The 22,330-nt window shown below is 45.4% G+C and overlaps 2 protein-coding genes across 2 annotated transcripts in view; both read left to right on the top strand.

Moving 5' to 3' along the window:
* On the top strand, positions 1–17,587 carry LOC135546376 (inverted formin-2-like). Its single transcript, XM_064974740.1, has 13 exons — positions 1–155; positions 475–1,018; positions 2,740–2,801; positions 10,778–10,880; positions 11,149–11,234; positions 11,367–11,467; positions 11,649–11,719; positions 11,855–11,962; positions 12,053–12,123; positions 12,273–12,390; positions 14,392–14,556; positions 14,811–14,962; positions 15,096–17,587. The coding sequence occupies exons 2-13, from the start codon at positions 653–655 to the stop codon at positions 16,513–16,515; spliced, it is 2,823 nt and encodes a 940-aa protein (XP_064830812.1). The 5' UTR covers positions 1–155; positions 475–652; the 3' UTR covers positions 16,516–17,587.
* Positions 17,588–22,132: 4,545 nt separating this feature from the next.
* LOC135546374 (tripartite motif-containing protein 3-like) overlaps positions 22,133–22,330 on the top strand; it is a 43,493-nt gene continuing 43,295 nt past the window's right edge. Inside the window, exon 1 of the mRNA XM_064974736.1 lies at positions 22,133–22,277. The gene's annotated coding sequence lies outside the window, so the exon portion shown is untranslated. The remainder of the gene's footprint in view (positions 22,278–22,330) is intronic.

Raw genomic sequence — 22,330 nt, 5'->3', positions numbered from 1 at the left:
CGCTGGTAGCGGTCTAGTGGTAGTAGTCAACTCAACTCACACCTCTGATGTTGAAGTTTGAAGAGGAAGGCGTCGGACTAACTACTGGATTGAATTGTAGTTTTTGGTTTTTCGAAATAGTTTTTACTCTTGGTGGAACGTTGGATATAGAGCCGGTAAGGTCCGATACAGAATCCTCTTCCCTCATTTATCACACATTAGTAGACTAAAGATAAAACCTGATCAAAATAGGTAGCCTACTGTATTCCGTTTTTCTGGTGGATGCTTTTGATTTGTTATTTCATACACGTATTTTATAATTATACTGCTTTCAAAGTCTTTTGAATTCAGCATTTGTTGATATGGTGTCTCATTTGAGCACTTCAGCCACACGATACTTGTTCTGTGCTGGGCAATACAGTACAGGGACGTAATTTATGCTGCATGCCTAACATTCTGTGTTAAAGGTTTACCAGCACCACTGTTTCTTTACAGGGGGGTTCAATCAAGGAAAAGGATTATATCACCCTCTTCAATAATTGGTATTCAACACTAATTGAATAACATTTATGTGACACTTTACGTGTACAAAATGGAGGTGACGATGAAGCCATAATGATGATACCATGATCTGTTCCTGATCCTTGGTCCATCTAATTCCTTTAAACTTAAGATGGAATCAGCAATCGCTCCACCACCTCCTCCTCCTCCACCACCTCCCCTTGCCCCCCCACCACCTCCCCCCTGCCCCCCTCCCCCAGGCCCCCCTCCTCCCCCTGGCATAGGCTTCGGGCCATCCACAGGCCGCCAGCTTAACGTCTCCAAGATGCGTAACTTCAACTGGGATGCGATCCCCAAACACGTGGTGGTGGGCAAACACAACATCTGGACAGAAGAGAAGACCCTGGGAGAGTATGAGCTGGACACTAGCAGGATTGAGGAGCTGTTCAGTCATAGCCAGCAGCAGGGGCAGGGACAAAAGGCTCTGAACAGACAGAGTATCAGAGGCAAACCAACCAACAGCCAGGGCACAGAAGTGGTGAGTTGACCTAACCTACTGTACCAGGAGTCACTTCTCTAGCTTGATACTGGCAGCTGGAGAGAAGTGTGTCAGTTGTAGCTGAGTACAAGTCAAGAGGTACCACATCAGCTACTTTGCTCCTCAATCAGATACTGTATAAGTCTGTGAGGCGTACATATCCTATCTGGTCCCAGCCAAGGCCTCTCCAATGTCATGCATAATTATGTCATTCTTCTCTTGCTCATGATTTCTCACCACATAGTTTGTATTGAGCATCTATACTTTCTGGGAGTAGACGAGAGACCGAAACAGCATATTGAATATGAATATTTGTTCTGTTTACGACCAAAGATGTTGGATATGTTGACGTGCTCTTTAGACCCTGATTGATTTTCTCAGGGAGTGTGTGTTGTGGAGTTCGGGTGTACATCACAGTATCACAGGGTGATGTGTTGTTTTCCTATAGCCTTTCTGTTGTAACAGGCTCGGTCATCTAGTCATAGTGGCCAAGGTTACGGTTAAGGTGGCTAGGTGGAGGTTGGGAAATATGTCAATTCCATCCGCCTATGGTTCCATGATGGTGCTTTGTTTGGATTAGGACTGAGCAAAAGTAGTGCACTATAAAGGGAATAGGGTGCCAATTGGGAAGCTACCACTCTCTTAGTGTGGCTTTAGCAAGATTCTTTGTGCACTTCAGTTGGATCAAACTCAAGTACATCAGGAAGCAATAATGTATTAGCGAAAGTGTTCCAAACAAGCCAGTCAGCGTGAGCGAAGCTTGGATGCGATTCTTCCCTGATGTCTTTTTATATGATTCATTAACATGCTGTAACTGGCTGTCTTACCTTTCTGTCCACACAGCTATCAAGCCTTTACCATCATTTGAATGCCAACTGATAGAGTGCTTGATTTGACTAAACTCTCAGAGTATATAGGTTGATTATAAATATTTGCACTCTGCAAGCAGCATGAGTTCATCAGCAGAGGTTATCTAATCTGGTTTAAACTAACGGGTGGGCAGAGTCAATATAGCCTAACTAATCTTCATCAGTTTGCACAGGGAGAGTAAATGAACCACTAATATGTGCTAATTGTTGCCATACAGTTGATACTTGTATGTATTGTAAACCAGCATTCATTGCTACCTCTATAACAATGAACAGGGCTGTGGGTTCAATTAAGATACAGTACTTCCCTTCCTGTGAGTGATGGTTCTTGATTTTACAGAACTGTTGTGAATCATTGTCCTGGTATACAATGCTATTGTCATATTAACAAACCGATTTTTGATCCTCTACTTTTGTCTCTTGTTGTTTGCTAGTGAAACCACCCTGCTGTCACATTTAGGCTACCTTGGCAGTTCAATAAAGGTCAAATGTGGTGCAATTGAAACTGGCCTTTAGTCTCCTACCTGTCCCTGTTTCTAACTCAGTATAGATGAGCATGACGTAGGAATGTCAGTATGTTGACAGCTGTTGCAATAGCTTATCATGGGCTCTCAAAAACAAGTCAATCAAAACCTTTGCAATCCGTTGTTTGTTTGTGAATGAGGATGTATTTGGGATAAAGGAGAAGACTGTTTAAGCTAAATGCTGAGCTCCTGATAGACTCAACGCCTGTTATTGACCTACTGATGTCTTCATGTGTGTGTGTCTGTGTGCGTATGTGTGTTCTGGTATGACCAACATTATTTATTGACTAACTGATGACTTCATGCCTATGTGTCCCACCACCCCCAGGTCTCCATTCTGAACTCCAAGAGGAGCATGAATGTTGGGATCTTCCTGAAACAGTTCAAGAGGTATGTCAGAGAGAGGCAAATATAGAATGCATTCCAAATGGCACACTATTCCCTATATAGTGCTTTATTTTTGACCAGAGTCTGATCTAAAGTAGTGCACTATATAGGGAATAGGGTGCCATTTGGTGCTTTACTTTTGACCAGAGTCTGATCTAAAGTAGTGCACTATATAGGGAATAGGGTGCCATTTGGGACTCATACATAAACTGGGAGTGTGCTGAAGGTGTGGATGGTTTGTCAGAGCCACGTGTGTCAAGTTAAAGAAGACACCGTGGTTGCATCTCAAGTAGCACCCTATTCCCTATAGTGGACTACTTTTTACCCCCATAGGGCACTGCTCAAAAATAGTCCATTATATAGGGAATAGGGGGTAATTTGGGACAGCAAGGCCAAGTAGTCCTGAGGCTAGGCTGCTTGACATTCCCAGCTCTGTGTGTCTGAGGTACAGCAGCTTGTCCCAACAGGTCGGCTCTACATGATAACACTAATGCAGGAACAGTGCACCCAGGTCATTCCACAGATGAACTATTGAAAAATGGCATTAATGTGTTACTAAACTATTTTCTCTGTAGGCCCACAGTATGACTGTGTTATGTGTTACAATATTACTACATGCCATTGGCTACAGTACCTAATTTTCTGAAGATTGTACTGTTCTCGCAGACAGAAAACTCAAAAAGGCATAAAAGCCTTATCATCTCAATGTTTTATTATTACATTTATCTGTAATGTCCATTTCTGGATGCAGTTTTCTGTATTTCTGTGTCAGCGTTTTTATTACTGTGCTTCTGAGGAAAGAAAACATTGTTCCAGTTCAGCTGTAGGTGTATATGTATAGCAGGTAAGAGCTTGTCTGTGGTTGGTTAAAGTGGAAAAATGCACTAAGAGGGTGTTCAACCCATGGGGAAAGAAGGAGCCTTGCTTACCAGGCTTAATGAACCTGGCACAGAGGAAATGAGCAACACATTTAGATGCCCAACCCTAGAGCATGAGTAATTCAGAAAAATAATCACCTTGTATAGTTGGAGATTAATGAATCACAGCACTTCTCCTTGACTAGGTTCCTAGGAGAACCTAGTGGATGAATCAGTCGATGAAGTTTCCAAACCGATGGCAATTTTAGCATGTAAATCTTGGTGGGGCAAAATATATATATTTTGCCCCACCAAGATTTACATGCTAAAATATATATATTTTGCCCCACCAAGATTTACATGCTAAAATATATATATTTTGCCCCACCAAGATTTACATGCTAAAATATATATATTTTGCCCCACCAAGATTTACATGCTAAAATATATATATTTTGCCCCACCAAGATTTATATGCTAAAATTGCCACCGGTTTGGAAACTTCATCGACTGATTTATTTATATATATATATTTATTTATATAAATTATGCATGCCAGCAAAGCAACGATACAACACCAAACAATAGATTAATTGCATTATAACGGTCCCCCCAACTGTGGCGGACTTCAATAGTATCGAATAGTCCCCACGATATGCAACTGTTCAGGGGAGTCAGGAACCAATACACGCAGTCAGTCAGGAAAGCAAAGGCTAGCTTTTTCAAGCAGAAATTTGCATCCTGTAGCTCCAACTCCAAAAGGTTTTGGGACACTGTAAAGTCCACGGAGAACAAGAGCACCTCCTTCCAGCTGCCCACTGCACTGAGGCTTGGTAACACGGTCACCACTGTTAAATCCATAATAATCGAAAATTTCAATAAGCACTTCTCAACGGCTAACCCCCCGCAGCTACTCACCCAAGCCTCCCCAGCTTCTCCTTCACCCAAATCCATTCAGCAGATGTTCTGAAAGAGCTGCAAAACCTGGACCTGTACAAATCAGCTGGGCTAGACAATCTGGACCCTCTCTTTCTAAAACTATCCACCGCCATTGTTGCAACCCCTATTACCAGCCTGTTCAACCTCTCTTTCGTATCGTCCGAGATCCCTAAAGATTGGAAAGCTGCCGCGGTCATCCCCCTCTTCAAAGCGGGTGACACCCTAGACCCAAACTGTTACAGACCTATATCCATCCTGCCCTGCCAATCTAAAGTCTTCGAAAGCCAAGTTAATAAACAGATCACTGACCATTTCTAATCCCACCATACCTTCTCCGCTGTGCAATCTGGCTTCCGAGCCGGTCACGGGTGCACCTCAGCGACGCTCAAGGTACTAAACAATATCATAACCGCCATCGATAAAAGACAGTACTGTGCAGCCGTCTTCATCGACCTGGCCAAGGCTTTCGACTCTGTCAATCACCGTATTCTTATTGGCAGACTCAATAGCCTTGGTTTTTCTAATGACTGCTTTGCCTGGTTCACCAACTACTTTGCAGACAGAGTTCAGTGTGTCAAATCGGAGGGCATGTTGTCCGGACCTCTGGCAGTCTCTATGGGGGTGCCACAGGGTTCAATTCTCGGGCCCACTCTTTTCTCTGTATATATCAATGATGTCGCTCTTGCTGCGGGCGATTCCCTGATCCACCTCTACGCAGACGAAACCATTCTGTATACGTCTGGCCCTTCCTTGGACACTGTGCTAACTAACCTCCAAACAAGCTTCAATGCCATACAACACTCCTTCCGTGGCCTCCAACTGCTCTTAAACGCTAGTAAAACCAAATGCATGCTCTTCAACCTTTCGCTGCCCGCACCCGCCCGCCCGACTAACATCACCATCCTGGACGTTCCGACCTAGAATATGTGGACAACTATAAATACCTAGGTGTCTGGCTAGACTGTAAACTCTCCTTCCAGACACGCAGTTCGCAGTTGCAAATGAGAACTTGTTCTGAACTAGCCTACCTGGTTAAATAAAGGTGAAATAAAAAATAAAAAGGGCCCACATAAACCTGTTCCAACAGCAGAGTCCCAACAGCAGTCCCAACACCTTACCACTGCTACACCTGGCTATCGTGGAGCCTTGTCTGGCAGCGAAACAGTTAATTTAGCCTATTTACTGCCTTTTTAAAAAACATATCTGAAATGGCTGACTTGTTTAAACAAATGTGGTTACACCACAGCAACTGTCACAAGTTCTGCTGCAACAGTGGGCCACAAACAGATGCAGGTATGTGTCTGCGGTTGGAGGAAAGTTACATCACACCATGGGCTGAGGATCCACCAGGGGAAAAAGGGGTGTTTGGGTAAAGAGAGACAGAGAACTTACTTTCTGCGAAAGCGATCAAATCAGTCGAATGAAGCACAGCAACTGGACGCAAACCATAGTTTGCAGTGCATCAGTACCACTGTCATGGAGGACATAAACTCAAGCACCGAAGTAGCAACTGAGGTGGAACCAACAACAGGAGTGGAACTCACCCAGCCTCCCAGACCTGCAGTCGAGAGGAGACTACCAGGGCACAGACCGTATGTGAAGTGGCCTGGCGCCAGTGACAAGAAGTTGTGGGAAACAGTGAATACTGACCTTACTTTGACCCTCGAGAGACTTCGAGGCACAGTGGAGAAGAAGTTGGAGAGGATGGGGGACATCATCTATGAGTACGGGACAGAAAGATTTGGAGTGGAAGAGGCAAAAGGCGGGAGAAAGGTTCCAACCCCACCAGTTTCCAGGAGGCAACAAGAAATCAAGCGCCTGTTCAAGAAAGGCGGCAGCTTAAGAAACAGTGGAAGAAGGCCTCGGAAGTGGAAAAGGAGGGCATAGAGGCACTTCAGGCTGACATCAAAACCCGGTTGGCATCCCTCCGTAGAGCAGAGAACCTACGGAAACGCAGAAGGAAGAAAGAACAAACTAGAACTCGATTCTACAAAGATCCTTTCAAGTTCCTTAAAAGTCTCTTCACAAAGGAAAAAAGTGGAGCTCTAAAAACAACAAAGAAAGACCTAGAGGAGCACCTGAGAACAACAAACGTTGACTCAAAGCGACATGAACATCTGGCCATCCCATCAGATATCCCACCCATTGAACCCCCGGAACATCATATTGAGATCAGCCCTCCGACATGGAAAGAGGTGGAAAACACAGTTCGACGGGCAAGAACAGCATCAGCCCCGGGGCCAAATGGAGTCCCGTACAAAGTGTATAAGAACGCACCAGACGTCCTGAGGTTCCTCTGGAGGCTTATGAGAACAGCTTGGCAGAAGAAGATAATACCCAAAGTGTGGCGTAGGGCAGGCGGGGTCCTGATCCCTAAGGAGAAGGATGCAGTGAACATCAGCCAATTCCGCCCAATCTCCTTATTGAATGTCGAGGGTAAAATCTTCTTTAGGGTCATTGCCCAGAGGATGGCCGAGTACCTGCAAAGGAATGCGTACGTCGATACATCTGTACAGAAGGCAGGAATATCAGGGTTCTCTGGCTGCTTGGAACATTCCAGCATGATCTGGCACCAGATCCAAATGGCCAAGGTGGAGAAAAGGGACCTCCATGTAGTCTTCCTCGACCTCGCCAATGCATTTGGCTCTGTGCCCCATGAACTCCTGTGGTCTGCCTTCAGATTTTTCCACATACCGGACACCATCACAAACCTGGTGAAGTCGTACTTCCAGGATCTGCAGTTCTGCTTCACCACCTCAGAGTTCACCACCTCATGGCAGTGCCTGAATGTAGGTATAATGGCGGGATGTACCATTTCTCCGTTGGCATTCACAATGGCAATGGAGGTTATCATCAGATCCTCAAAATGGGTTGCTGGTGGACAGCGAGTTGACTCTGGTTTCCGCCTCCCTCCACTCAGAGCCTACATGGACGACATTACAACATTGACCACCACTGTCCCATGCACCAGGAGACTGCTCAGAAAACTCGAGGAGAACATCAGCTGGGCCCGTATGAAGATTAAACCATCCAAGTCACGCAGCATCTCGATTGTGAAGGGAGTACTCTCTGACCTGAAATTCTTCATCGGAGATGACCAAATCCCAACAGTGTCTGAGCAGCCGGTAAAAAGCCTTGGAAGGTGGTATGATGCAAGCCTGAAGGACAAAGACCAGGTGCAACAGCTGCGCAAAGACATCAGTAGTAGCCTACAGTCCATCGACAACACCCAGCTACCTGGAAAGTTAAAGGCCTGGTGTCTGCAGTTTGGTCTCCTACCCCGGGTGTTGTGGCCCTTAGCACTGTATGAGGTTCCAATCTCAACAGTGGAGAAGATGGAAAGAGGAGTCACAGGCTACTTAAAGAAGTGGCTCGGAGTTCCACGATGCCTTACCACCATAGGCCTCTATGGAGATGGTGTCCTCAAGCTGCCCCTCACCAGTCTAACAGAGGAATTCAAGTGTGCAAAAACCAGGCTCCAGATGACACTGAATGAATCTCGAGACCCAGTGGTGAGCAACAACGCGCCGACCTTGGCAACTGGGCGCAAATGGAGGCCAGGAAAAGCAGTCCAGGAGGCAACAGCAGCCCTCAGACATGCTGACATTGTGGGTCATGTTCAGCAAGGAAGAGGAGGCCTTGGGCTAACTAGCCGTGCTGCTTGGAGTAAGGCCACTGCACCAGAGCGGCGGAAGATGGTAGTGCAGGAAGTACGCCATCAGGAGGAGGCTGCAAGGAGGGCCAAGGCAGTCTCTCTTGCCAAACAGGGACAGTGGACTCGATGGGACAGTGTGGAGAAGAGGAAGATCAGCTGGAAGGAGCTGTGGGCCATGGAAGCGAACTTTTCAATCAGAGCAACATATGACGTCCTTCCAACACCAGTTAATCTTCACCAATGGTATGGTGAAGATCCGGACTGTGCCCTCTGTTCCATGCCAGCCAACCTCAGGCACATTCTCACAGGGTGTAAAACGAGCCTCACCCAAGGACGCTACACTTGGCGTCACAACCAAGTCCTTAAAAACCTTGCGTCCGCCCTGGAGGACAAGCGAGCTGCCACCAACTCCCTACCACCCACAGCAGCATCACACTCCTTACGGACAAACTTTGTCCGCGAAGGGGTTAAACCACCGAAGAGCGGCTCTACACCATTAGAAGACCAGCTGCGCTTGGAAAATGCTAGCTGACATTGGCCGGCAACTTGTGTTTCCTCCGGAGATCGCAACCACCACCCTAAGACCTGACATGGTGCTCTGGTCCCGTTCACTCAATAAGGTCTTCATCATTGAGCTCACAGTACCCTGGGAAAACTCAGTAGATGAGGCTTATGAGCGAAAACATCTGCGCTATGCTGATCTAGCTGCCGAAGCACGGCATCATGGCTGGAACACAGAAGTCCGACCAGTGGAGATGGGCTGCAGAGGTTTTGTGGCAACATCTACAACCAGACTGCTTAGAGACCTGGGAATTAAGGGCCAGAGCCAGCGTTCGGCAATCAAAGCTGTATCAGAGGCGGCAGAAGGCAGCAGTCAGTGGCTCTGGATGAAGAGGAAAGACCCCAGCTGGGCCCCGAAGTGAGAGGGCCAGGAGGTATGCGGTCAACAATGCTTGACTCAGGGAGGAGGACAATAGTCCCATGGGATATTGGCTATCAACAACAAGGCAACTCCTATGACTAATTGGGAATGGGACAAGCGTTTGATCACCCTGTCGCTGGCCGCCTTTGGGGAGGGTGTATAGTGTGAAAGGCCGAAACACCCTAGGAACCAAAGGTACACTACTGACGATGCGCTCCCCAAATTTCACCACGTTCACTGTTTATTAACTCTTGGAAGTGCTTGCACAACGGATAGTAACATCTCATCCTGTGTTCTTGGAATCTACTGACAATTGAGATGTACAAACTATGGTATAAGAGAACGACGAGCGGATAAGAAGCAATCCGTAAATTTCGATTAAGACATTAATGATCAAGCAAGGACGGACATTATCAATATAGCTATTAGTTCAGCATTTTTGAACTGTACAGCAACAGAATTCAGAACATGGGCCGTTCTTACAGTATTCTACCTGTACCCTAAGTCAGAACTGTAGGATAAATAAAGGGGGCATATAAGAAGACAATGAAAGCTCTTACAATATTCAATGATTGCATTTCTCTAAAACAGGCTATAGGCTACATATGCACCACGAAGTCAGAACAGTAGGCAAAATTAAGAGGGGAAAAGGGACCAAATTATTAGTATCAGGCACATGGGCTACTAACAGCTTACTACACAACATACACTTAGTAACGTTATTACTTTGTTAGCTACAGTATATATATCTCCCTGGCATACTACATAATGTATGCAGCAGCATACAATACATTTTTAGACTCACCTTGTTGTGCTGTGCTCTCTTCCTTCCAAACCACTCATTGTTGATTTACAACTTGTTGTGTATTGTTTATGTCCAATGGCCAAGGAGCACCGATACGTTTTATCTATAATTTCTCTTCATACGACAAGGATTGAAAACGATTTGCCAGTAGATTGTCGACTTCATTCATGATGATGACTGCTAGCTAAGATTTTGAAAGTATGATGTTGACATGATCAGTCCGATCTAAGCTACTGTACATATAACGTGATTTGACATCATATTATCTGTGGCCAATGACCTTGAGCCTTCTTGGATGGGCACTTCTAATGTAACTCTATGTTAGTAGCCAAAGGGCTAGATTTTTCAAGGTCTCCCCTTACACTTCGCGGTGACGTAGTGTCCCCATGAGTGACAGAACACTGAGCCAATCACGGCGTAACTCTCCATATTTTCTGCTGGCTTGCCCCACCACCACAGAAAGCACTGAGCTAGGCTGAAACACCTGCAATTTGGAGCTGCCTTACTCAAGAAAACAAAAAATAGACCATGTTTGTACGCGACTTCATTAACTGAATTATATATATATATATATTTTTACGTTGTTTGCAAACTGATATGTGACACATATTAATGCCAAAATAACATGCAAAACAGACAAGCCCCCCCCTCCCCTCAAATGTGTTTTTATTTTTTACAAAACATGTGGGGCTCAAAAAAGGTGGGTCTCTGCCCCACCTGCCCTGAATGACGGGTCGCCCCTGTTCCAAAGTTATGTTGGTTATAATACAGTAACTGATCAGTGTCTGTGTCTCTCCCCAGGCCAGTAGGGGACATGATCAAGGACATCAGTTCAGGAAACGGACTGAAATTTGGGACAGGTAAACTGAAGGAGCTGTGTAAGCTGCTGCCAGAGAAAGAAGAGGTACAGTACTTTACACAGCCTTTCGCAGTAGACAAGCATAGATCAGGCCGCTGTCTCTTTGGCACCCTTGTCCCACATAGGGCAAACTCCAGTTCGACCACCATTGTGGGAGCTGAAGTTTGCCGCCAGCTTGCCACCATTGTTGATGCTAACTACCACAGTGTACTGATCATATTTAGCTTGAGAGACAGTTATAACAGTGTTCTCCCAAGTTACAACCCTTACCGTAAGTGTCTTACTAAGATGAATACGTGTTGTGTGTGTGCAGGTGAAGCAGCTAGTTGGGTTTAAAGGGGACCAGTCAGCTCTTCCTGAAGCAGACCTGTTTATGATGCTACTTATAAAGGTTCCCAGGTGAGTGAGTGAGTGAGTGTTGAACCATTTACAAACATCTAATTCACCATTTTGTACAGTTTTGGGTTTTCTATGTCTGGAATGCCTGTTGTGTTATAGAATATTAATCATTATTCGTACCCTTTCTTTTAGTTATGAGGAGCGCCTCAACAGTTTAGTTCTCAAAGAAGAGTTTTTTCCACTTATGGATGAAATGAAACAATCCATCGCCACCATGATCACAGCTGGAAAAGGTACAGTTTGCGTCTGCATGTGATCTGGATCTTAATAAGGCCAGTGTGTATCTGTAATAAGCTCAACTGTCTCGTCTGTCTGTCTCGTCTGTCTCGTCTGTCTGTCTGTCTGTCTGTCTGTCTGTCTGTCTGTCTGTCTGTCTGTCTGTCTGTCTGTCTGTCTGTCTGTCTCTCCCTCCAGAGCTGTTAGAGAGTGACGAGCTACACTCTGTGATCCGCCTGGTTCTGAAGACTGGAAACTACATGAACGCTGTGAGTGGAAAACAATGATATCATTGATTATATAATATACTGTATACCTTTATAAATGTTATAAACTCATTCTCATTCCTCAGGTTAATTTGTCAGCCTTACTGACTGTCTCTCACTTGTCCTCTGTGTCCACAGGGTGGCTATGCCGGCAGTGCCATTGGCTTCAGGGTGGCATCGCTACTGAAACTAGTGGACACAAGGGCCAACAAACCAGGCATGAACCTCATGCACTATGTAGTCATGGTAAGGAGAACCCTTATTTAAAACGTATCCTTTATCTAGAATATTGTTTGTCTTTGATGCAACAGTTGTTCATGTTTATGCCAATTGTAGCAAGCTCAGAAGGTTGATGTGGCCCTGCTGAAATTCCCGGACAAACTCACACACATCGCTGATGCAGCAAGGTACAGATACAGAGTGTCTTACACGCTTCAAAAATATATTTAATATTGCTGTTTGCCCCACAGTAAGGCATTCTATTGTAATGATTGTGCTTTTCTTTTTGTCTGTATTGAATGATTGATATTTGTGTTCTGCCCCCCCCCCCCCATAGGATCCATAAGGAGGACATAGAGAGTGAGTTTCAGAGAGAATTGAAGAAAGTAAAGGAGGCGAAGGAGGAGGCACAGAAACAGGAGGAGCTACGGGCTCAGATGGAGAACTTTCTCAAGGTGAGTTAGCCTGCCTGTGTATTCTCCATGCCTTTCAGATCTTGTATCGCTACTTTCCCCAATACTGTATGCCTATATAATGTTTCCAGGGCCACAAGTTTTACCTGACCACATAACCTGACCAGGAAAAACTCTGGGCCCTTGTCATAGCCTTAATAACCTCTGGTGGTGAATCTACAACTCTAGGACCAGTGATGAGGTTATTGATGTTTGTGGTCCCCTGTAGGTTCAGAAATGTACACTGCGACCCTAATGGCACCCTTTTCCCTTTGTATAGCGCACTACTTTTGACCAGGACCCATAGGGGTCTATTCAACACTACTGCACTACAGTGGGGCAAAAATGTATTTCGTCAGCCACCAATTGTGCAAGTTCCCCCACTTAAAAAGATGAGAGAGGCCTGTAATTTCCATCATAGTTACACTTCAACTATGACAGACAAAAATGAGAAAAAAAATCCAGAAAAATACATTGTAGGATTTTTTATGAATTTATTTGCAAATTATGGTGGAAAATAAGTATTTGGTCACCTACAAACAAGCAAGATTTCTGGCTCTCACAGACCTGTAACTTCTTCTTTAAAAGGCTCCTCTGTCCTCCACTCGTTACCTGTATTAATGGCATCTGTTTGAACTTGTTATCAGTATAAAAGACACCTGTCCACAACCTCAAACAGTCACACTCCAAACTACACTATGGCCAAGCCCAAAGAGCTGTCAAAGGACACCAGAAACAAAATTGTAGACCTGTACCAGGCTGGGAAGACTGAATCTGCAATAGGTAAGCAGCTTGGTTTGATGAAATCAACTGTGGGAGCAATTGTTAGGAAATGGAAGACATACAAGACCACTGATAATCTCCCTCGATCTGGGGCTCCACGCAAGATCTCACCCCGTGGGGTCAAAATTATCACAAGAACGGTGAGCAAAAATCCCAGAACCACACGGGGGGACCTACTGAATGACCTGCAGAGAGCTGGGACCAAAGTAACAAAGCCTACCATCATTAACACACTACGCCGCCAGGGACTCAAATCCTGCAGTGCCAGACGTGTCCCCCTGCTTAAGCCAGTACATGTCCAGGCCCATCTGAAGTTTGCTAGAGAGCATTTGGATGATTTAGAAGAAGATTGGGAGAATGTCATATGGTCAGATGAAATCAAAATAGAACTTTTTGGTAAAAACTCAACTTGTCGTGTTTGGAGGACAAAGAATGCTGAGTTGCATCCAAAGAACACCATACCTACTGTGAAGCATGACGGTGGAAACATCATGCTTTTGGGCTGTTTTTCTGCAAAGGGACCAGGACGACTGATCCATGTAAAGGAAAGAATGAATGGGGCCATGTATCGTGAGATTTTGAGTGAAAACCTCCTTCCATCAGCAATGGCATTGAAGATGAAACGTGGCTGGGTCTTTCAGCATGACAATGATCCCAAACACACCGCCCGGGCAACGAAGGAGTGGCTTTGTTAGAAGCATTTCAAGGTCCTGGAGGGGCCTAGCCAGTCTCCAGATCTCAAACCCATAGAACATCTTTGGAGTGAGTTGAAAGTCCGTGTTGCCCAGCAACAGCCCCAAAACATCACTGCTCTAGAGGAGATCTGCATGGAGGAATGGGCCAAAATACCAGCAACAGTGTGTGAAAACCTTGTGAAGACTTACAGAAAACGTTTGACCTCTGTCATTGCCAACTAAGGATATATAACAAAGTATTGAGATAAACTTTTGTTATTGACCAAATACTTATTTTCCAACATAATTTGCAAATAAATGCATTAAAAATCCTACAATGTGATTTTCTGGATTTTTTCTCATTTTGTCTGTCATAGTTGAAGTGTACCTATGATGGAAATTACAGGCCTCTCTCATCTTTTTAAGTGGGAGAACTTGCACAATTGGTGGCTGACTAAATACTTTTTTGCCCCCCTGTATATGGGGAACAGGGTGCCATTTGGGACAGAGCCTTTGTTATTTCTGTTCTGTGTGTGGTCCCTTGTAGGAAGCAGAGTGTCGTCTGGCTGAGACTGAGCTCTCTCTGCAGTCGCTGGGTTCAGTCAGTGACTCAGTGGCTGAGTACTTCTGTGAAGACCCCAGCAAGTTCAGACTGAATGAATGCTGCTCCATCTTCAACTCTTTCTGTGAGAAATACCTGAAGGCCATCCAGGTAAAAAATAGTGTATATATTCCTTTTGCATACTATTATTTTATGCTCTCTGATTTACTGACTGCCATCTTGGCCTCCTTGGGAACATAGATCTCCATCTCACTCTTTTCTGTGTGAGGACTTTTGGCTGGATTTTGTCTTCAATGACTATCTCTGTAGTTTCTCTTTTCTCTTTAACCTTCCCTGATTTCTTGGTAGATTCCAGTGTTCATTGCCTCTGGCTCCCTAACATGTGTTATTGTATCTGTGTGTAGGAGAACCGTGATCGTGAGGTGGCGGAGGTGAAGAGGAGAACCAGAGACAGACTGCTGAGTGATGCTAATGCTGCTAAACGCCGTTCCACCGCCACCTGCTCCATACGAGACAAGGCCGTGGAGGGTGTGGCCCTGGAGTCCGTACTACGGAAGTTGGTCATACTTTCTTTTGAAATATAATCTGTTATTTTCTTGGTTTTCTTTTTGTAATGTGTTTTTCTTTTTTTCTGTAAAAGTGTGTTGTGACATTCATATGAACTTTGAATAAAGTTTGATTTGATTTAGGGTCCTGACCAGTCATGTGTCCCAAAGGAGAAAACGCTCGGGCATGCCCTCCCCCACCATTAGCAGACTGTCAGAGGTTCCCATTCAAGCAAACCTTCCCTCGGCAGAACGGGGAAATCGAGGTTGTGTCAAGGCCACGGAGGTGTGTAAGGAGAATGAGTGGAACTCAGCCAGAGATCTGGCTGGGACCTCTCAGAGTGACCAGAAGGACCAGTCCCACAGCAAAAGGAACCTGAAGGAGAATGTGGTTCCACATCCTGAGGAGACACAGCAGAACCCTAAGAAACCACATGGTTCTACACAGCCAACCAGGGGAACCGGTAGCAGCAGCTCCTCCTCCTGCACCTCCACAGGTAGACCCATCTCAGTGACGATGAAGGACAAGGAGGAAAAGGAGGAGGAGGAGGGAAATGAGGAAGAAGCCCAGAAGTTGCGTGAAGTGTCCAGGAAGGTTCTGAGGTATCAGAGCAGCCGTGGTAGTCTTTCGTCTGGGGAGTACGGCCTGGAGCAGCAGAAGTCTCCTAATGCCACCAATAATACTAACACCGCCACAAGATCACCTAACGCTACGTCCACTAATGCTACATCCTCCACCATCTCCACCATCACCTCCAACTCCCCTCACCAGAGGACCTTCCAAGAGGACAGACAGTGGCTGCTGGGAGATGCATGTAGAGGCAGCGAGAGCCTGGCTAGATACCTCCTCAACCCTCACCTCTCCCCCAAGGAAATACTCAACCGCAGACACACCTTCACCCTCACCCCTAAAGCCCCTCCTACTGAGGAAGAGGAAGAGGATGATCTGTTTACTTTTCCTGCTATACCATCTCCTACTCTGGGGGTCACAGGGAGGATGAAGTCAGAAGACACTGATCTGAAGTCCCTGAAACACCGAGCCTCTGGAGGACCTAACCGTACCAACCTCCCTGGCCACTCTGAGAAGCCTTGTGTCCGAGGCCTGGTGTCTAAGAGCTCCTTGTCAAAACACAAAGACTTGACAACAAGTCTCAACATCCCCAGGGACTCTGAAAACAGAGGCTTGGAGGTAGTCACCATCCCTCACCACTCTGAGACATCTGGTGCCCAGCCAGAGAAGTTGTCCAACAGCTTGTCAGCAGCAGAGAGACCTACACACGTAGAGCTAGGAAAGCTGAACCAAGACAAGAGCTCCTCTATAGTCAAGACAAAACCTCCCTCTTTACACCTAGAACTGAACCAGAACCAGGATGAGGAGATAAAGGAGTTTTCTCCCGCTCCTCTCCATATACTCGTCTCCCAGAAACCCAAACAGGCTGAACCTCCTCAGAGCCCCAAACCCAATATGGCTAACCCTTCTAAGAGCCCGAAGCCCAAACTTTCAGATGGCAACGGATTCATGTCTTTCTTTAAACGCCTGGGAGAGAGGAGCAAGCCAATATGATGAATCTGGTGTTCAAGACCTGATGTTCAAGACCTGATGTTCAAGACCCGGTGTACAAGAGTGTGAGCAAAGAGACCTACACACACTTTGTCCAGGACACTTTGTCCAGGACAAAGGAGTCTGTCCTGGACAAGCCCTGAGCCCGAAGCCCAAACCAGACGGCTATGGATTGATGTCCTTCTTTGAACGCCTGGGGAAGAAGAGCAAGCCTTGCTAACAACAAGGATATAGACTCTAGACGTGCTCTAGACTCCTGATTCATCTATTTTTTCAGATTCAGACTACTAAGGCAGATGTTTCATTGTTCTATGGACCTGGCCCTATGGACTATTAAATATATTTATATCCATCCAGCCATTAATTTTATAAAGGTTTAACTCAAAGAGATTGTTGAAGTGGATTTGAAGTGGAAAATGTATGATATGTTGGGACTGGGAGAATTTGTCCAAAAGTGCAGTGTGAACTTTATTCCACTAGGTGGCAGAGTGAGATTACAACGCCACATGTAGTGTGCCTGTAGGCCAGTGGTTCGCAACCAGGGGTACTAGGACTCCTAGGGGTACTTGGCCTATCGACAAAGGGTACTTGAGAAGACTAATACGACCATAGGCCTACTGGTAAAATACACAAGAGGGGGTACTTCAGGGGTACTCCAGGCAGAGTTAAATTCAGTTGGTGGTACAGTAACCAAAAACAGTTGGGTACCACCGCTGTAGGCCACCAACAAATTACTGTTTATTTATTCTACCACCACATATTCCCACAAAGAGGAGCATGACACTTACCCTAATATAATAAATATATATAATAACATAATAATAATAGTGATATTCTTACATCAGTATTCTTCTCACTGAATATGCACAGCAAAATAAAACCACTGTTGAGTAGGAGGAGCCAATGTGATCTTTGGCTTGGAAAATACTGGAACTATCTTTGCCATTTACAGTAGTATTAAATTATATTGCCGGAGGATATATTTACAGAGCTGTAGAAATGGCATTCAATTAATTTCGAGCGACGAGGGCCTGTAAAGAGAAGTAAACAGTATTAAGATAAAAAAAATCATTTCATGGACAGACTGTTAAAGAATAAAAGTATTTTGTATTACATTTATCACGTAATTTCTTATTTTTATAAAAGTGTTCCTCTTCTCTTGCTGTTTTGAAAAGAACACAACCGTGGTGAATATTTCTCGTATGCTCCTAGTAGTCTTATACAAACAACAAAACACTATTGCTCTTATTGGGGTCAGTGTTACAAAGACAGCCAGTGTCTTCGCCAGGCACAGCCAGCTGAATGGCAGGCAGCTCCATGGTGGGGAGGACGGCACTAATCCCAAACCAAGTTGTTGAGGTCTCAGTTTTCAGAATTGAAGAGAGCCAGGCCATGGGCCCTTGTCAAAGGTAATGCACTATATAGGGAATAGGGTGCCATTTTGGATGCAACCCAAGTTACCAGCACCTGGTGGCATAGCACAACGGTGGGAGAGGGACCCAGCAAGTACTCCCCAAACTGCTTCAGTATGTGGCCCCCAGCACCCCAGCCTCCACCTGCCTCCCCAAGGATGTACTCCCCTGTACCCCAGCTAGCCTGCCGCTCTGCCAGGACCAAGGATCCCCTGCCTCTCTTGGCAGCCAGGGCCTCAGCATGAAGCCCCAGAATGTACCCCTTGCATCCTGCTCTGCACCATGTATCCCGCTCTGCGATGCTACCAGGTGTAGGGACACCTAGCTAGGCCAGGCAAGCAGACCTAACCCCTGCGGGTGGGTGAGGGATGTTGTGTTGTAGAGATCTCTAGGAGAGAGGAGTGAATGTGGGTTAAACCTATTGAACTTGAGGGCTCTCCAGGCAACGGACATCAGAGTGTGGCACTGTTTGTGACTTGAGTCGCGATTATTTAAAAAAAATGTATTTAACATTTATTTAACTAGGAAAGTCAGTTAAGAACAAATTCTTATTTACAATGACGGCCTACCAAAAGGCAAAAGGCCTCCTGCGGGGACGGGGGCTGGGATTAAAAATAAAAATAAATGATATAAAAATATAGAACAACACTACATAAAGAGAGACCTAAGAAAACAACATAGCACGGCAGCAACACATGACAACACAGCATGGTAGCAAAACAACATGAAAACAATATGGTAGCAACACAACATGGCAGCAGCACAACATGGTAGCAGCACAAAGCAGGGTGCGAACATTAAAGGGCACAGACAACAAATCAAAGAGCAAGAAGGTAAAGACAACAATACATCCCGCAAAGCAGCCACAACTGTCAGTAAGCGTGTCCATGATTGAGTCTTTGAATGAAGAGATGGAGATAAAACTATCCAGTTTTACCTTTCACCTTGTTGCAGCTTGTTTCAGTCGCTAGTTTCAGCGAACTGAAAAGACGAGCAACCCAGGGATGTGTGTGCTTTGGGGACCTTTAACAGAATGTGACTGGCAGAACGGGTGTTGTATGTGGAGGATGAGGGCTGCAGTAGATATCTCATATATGGGGGAGTGAGGCCAAAGAGGGTTTTATAAATAAGCATCAACCAGTGGGTCTTGTGACGGGTATACAGAGATGACCAGTTTACAGAGGAGTATAGAGTGGAGTGATGTGTCCTATAAAGAGCGTTGGTGGCAAATCTGATGGCCGAATGGTAAAGAACATCAAGCCGCTCAAGAGCTCCCTTACCTGCTGATCTATAAATTATATCTCCGTAATCTAACATGGTAGGATGGTGATCTGAATCAGGGTTAGTTTGGCAGCTGGGGTGAAAGAGGAACGATTACGATAGAGGAAACTAATTCTAGATTTAACTTTAGCCTGCAGCTTTGATATGTGCTGAGAGAAGGACAGTGTACCATCTAGCCATACTCCCAAGTACTTGAATGAGGTGACTACCTCAAGCTCTAAACCCTTCGAGGTAGTAATCACACATGTGTGGAGAGGGGCAATCTTCTTACCAAACCACATGACCTTTGTTTTGGAGGTGTTCAGAACAAGGTTAAGGGCAGAGAAAGCTTGTTGGACACAAAGAAAACTTTGTTGTAGAGCATTTAACACAAAAAACCCGGGGAGGGGCCAGCTGAGTATGAGACTGTATCATCTGCATATAAATGGATGAGAGAGCTTCTTACTGCCTGAGCTATGTTGTTGATGTAAGTTGAGAAGAGCGTAGCTGAATTGTGTGGAAATATTAAATTAATGTAGGAGAATATAATCCATTAGATCTGGTAAAAGATAATACAAAGAAAAAGCGTGTTTTTTGTACATCTTTGAAATGCAAGAGAAAGGCCGTAATGTATTATGCCAGCCCAGGCGCAATTTAGATTTTGGCCACTAGATGGCAGCAGTGTATGTGCAAAGTGTTCGACTGACCCAGTGACTGCTGTGTTCGACTGTGATCAAGACTGGTTTATTAATACATTTTCAAGTTCATAACTGTGCACTCTCCTCAAACAATAGCATGGTATTATTTCACTGTAATAGCTACTGCAAATTGGACAGTGCAGTTAAATTAACAAGAATTTAAGCTTTCTTCCAATATCAGATATGTCTATGTCCTGGGAAATGTTCTTGTTTCTTACAACCTCATGCTAATTACATTAGCCTACATTAGGTCAACCGTCCCACGGGGGACTCACCGATCTTGTAGAGGTTATTAACTTGGCAATTCAGTTAAGAATAGATTTGTATTTACAGTGACGGCCTACCCCGGCCAAACCCGGAGGACACTGGGTCAATCATGCGCCGCCCTATGGGACTCCCAATCCAGATGTGATACAGCTTTCAAAAACAGGGACTATAGTGACGCCTCTTGCACCGAGTTGCAGTGCCTTAGACCGCTTCGCCACTAGGGAGCCCAAGTATATATTTTACTACTTTCGACAAGAGGTAGTACACTTATCTACGAAATAGGGTGCCATTTGGGACATAGCTGTTAAGTACATGTACGTGTAGAGGAGGAGCAGCTAGTCTGGTTTCTGGTATCTACTGTATAGTCTGGTTTCTGGTATCTACTGTATAGTCTGGTTTCTGGTATCTACTGCACAGTCTGGTTTCTGGTATCTACTGTATAGTCTGGTTTCTGGTATCTACTGCACAGTCTGGTTTCTGGTATTTACTGTACAGTCTGGTTTCTGGTATCTACTGTATAGTCTGGTTTCTGTTATCTACTGTATAGTCTGGTTTCTGGTATCTACTGTATAGTCTGGTTTCTGGTATCTACTGGTTTCTGGTATCTAGTCTGGTTTCTGGTATTTACTGTATAGTCACAGTCTGGTTTCTGGTATCTACTGTATAGTCTGGTTTCTGTTATCTACCGTACAGTCTGGTTTCTGTGGCTGCTGCTGAGTCTGCCTGTCTGTCTGGTTGCCTTTTGGGCTGGATGCAGTCTCCATAGCAACCCCATCTCTTACAATGTAACCCTGAGACGGCCGCCTATGCCCGCCCCCGCACCTCCTCCACCCCTCCTCCCCCTCTTTACCCCCTCCACACCTGTGTCAGCATAAACACATCACCTCCTACTGCCACCATGTATCGCCCTCCTCTCTCTCTCCTTTGACTCCCTCACTCTTTCTATCTCCTCCACCTAGATGCACCAGTTTTCTAAACCCCTTAATGAAGGACTTTATGGCTCTGGAAGAGAACAAAAGAATCGTGAGGATCAAAAGCCTTTGTTGTTGAAACACCAGAGATGCTCCTGGACTGCGTTCCAAATGGCACTCTTTCCCTAAATAGAGCATCACTATATAATGCACTACTTACCCCATGGGCCCTGGTCAGAAGTAGAGTACCATAAAGGGAACAGGGAGCCATTTGGGACGCCTCCTCTGGCCTTATTGGGTGTGGATTGGGGTATTTTTACACATCTCTTCTGAAAGCATCGCCTTGCATGCTCCACTGCACCCAACATGTACCCCCTATACATACCCCCCAACCCCGTAGCACCACCCCACCCTCTTGTCTTTCACCCTTCAGGATAAAGAAGTCCTAGCTGGTCTGCTCTACTGTTTTCACATCCTTTAATCACTCCCTCCCTCCCTTCCTCCATCACTCCCTTCACTTCTCATCCATAAAGATAAGCCATTTCTACTGTGGGTTTATCCAACCGCTAGATCCAAAATTTGGAATCTTGTTTGGAATCCTAGTTCATCCCCCCCCCCCCTCCCTCAGTTGCTCAATGGGTAGGCATCTAAGTGATCTGTATAAAAGTCTAGCTAGACCATTAGGCTATATTTATTAATGGTAAATACAGTCATTAGGGCTTGGCCATTGTCTTCTGTACAGCTTCTCTGTGTGTTCCTTATATCTTAAATAGCAGCCTGATTACGACACCAGAGAAGGCAGTGAAAAGCATCCTTTGTCCTTTTATGGGCAGGGGGTGGGGTTAAAACAAGTTACACCCTATTGCAGCAGACAGTCTTATCCCTCCATCACATTCTGAAGATGCTCCACCTAATTTACATCTCATTTACATGTCGTATATCCCATTGGACAGCCAAACTCCTCCCACTGCTCTCGAGCCAATCAATAACAGTATTTGCACGGATCCGCCCCTCCCTCCCTCCCTCCCTTCCTTTCTCTTCTCCTTCCCCTCTCAGTCTCTCGCTCCTTTTCTTCCCAAACACAGCAGACACCCTGCCCTTTATTCCTGTCTCACCGTTCTCTCTGTGTATTCTGTTATAACACAGTAGGACTCTGACAATGGACAGCTGTGGACTTGGATGCTGACACTTCTCTCTAAGGCTGCCTGGAAATTCATGTGAGTACAATCCTCCCATTCCGCCTCTCTCTGTCTGTCTCGCTGTTTTCTCT

The sequence above is a fragment of the Oncorhynchus masou genome, chromosome 9 (assembly GCF_036934945.1).
Source record: "Oncorhynchus masou masou isolate Uvic2021 chromosome 9, UVic_Omas_1.1, whole genome shotgun sequence".
NCBI lineage: Eukaryota > Metazoa > Chordata > Actinopteri > Salmoniformes > Salmonidae > Oncorhynchus > Oncorhynchus masou.
Note: the sequence above shows the minus strand (reverse complement) of the source record. Positions and strands in the feature narration are given on the sequence as shown.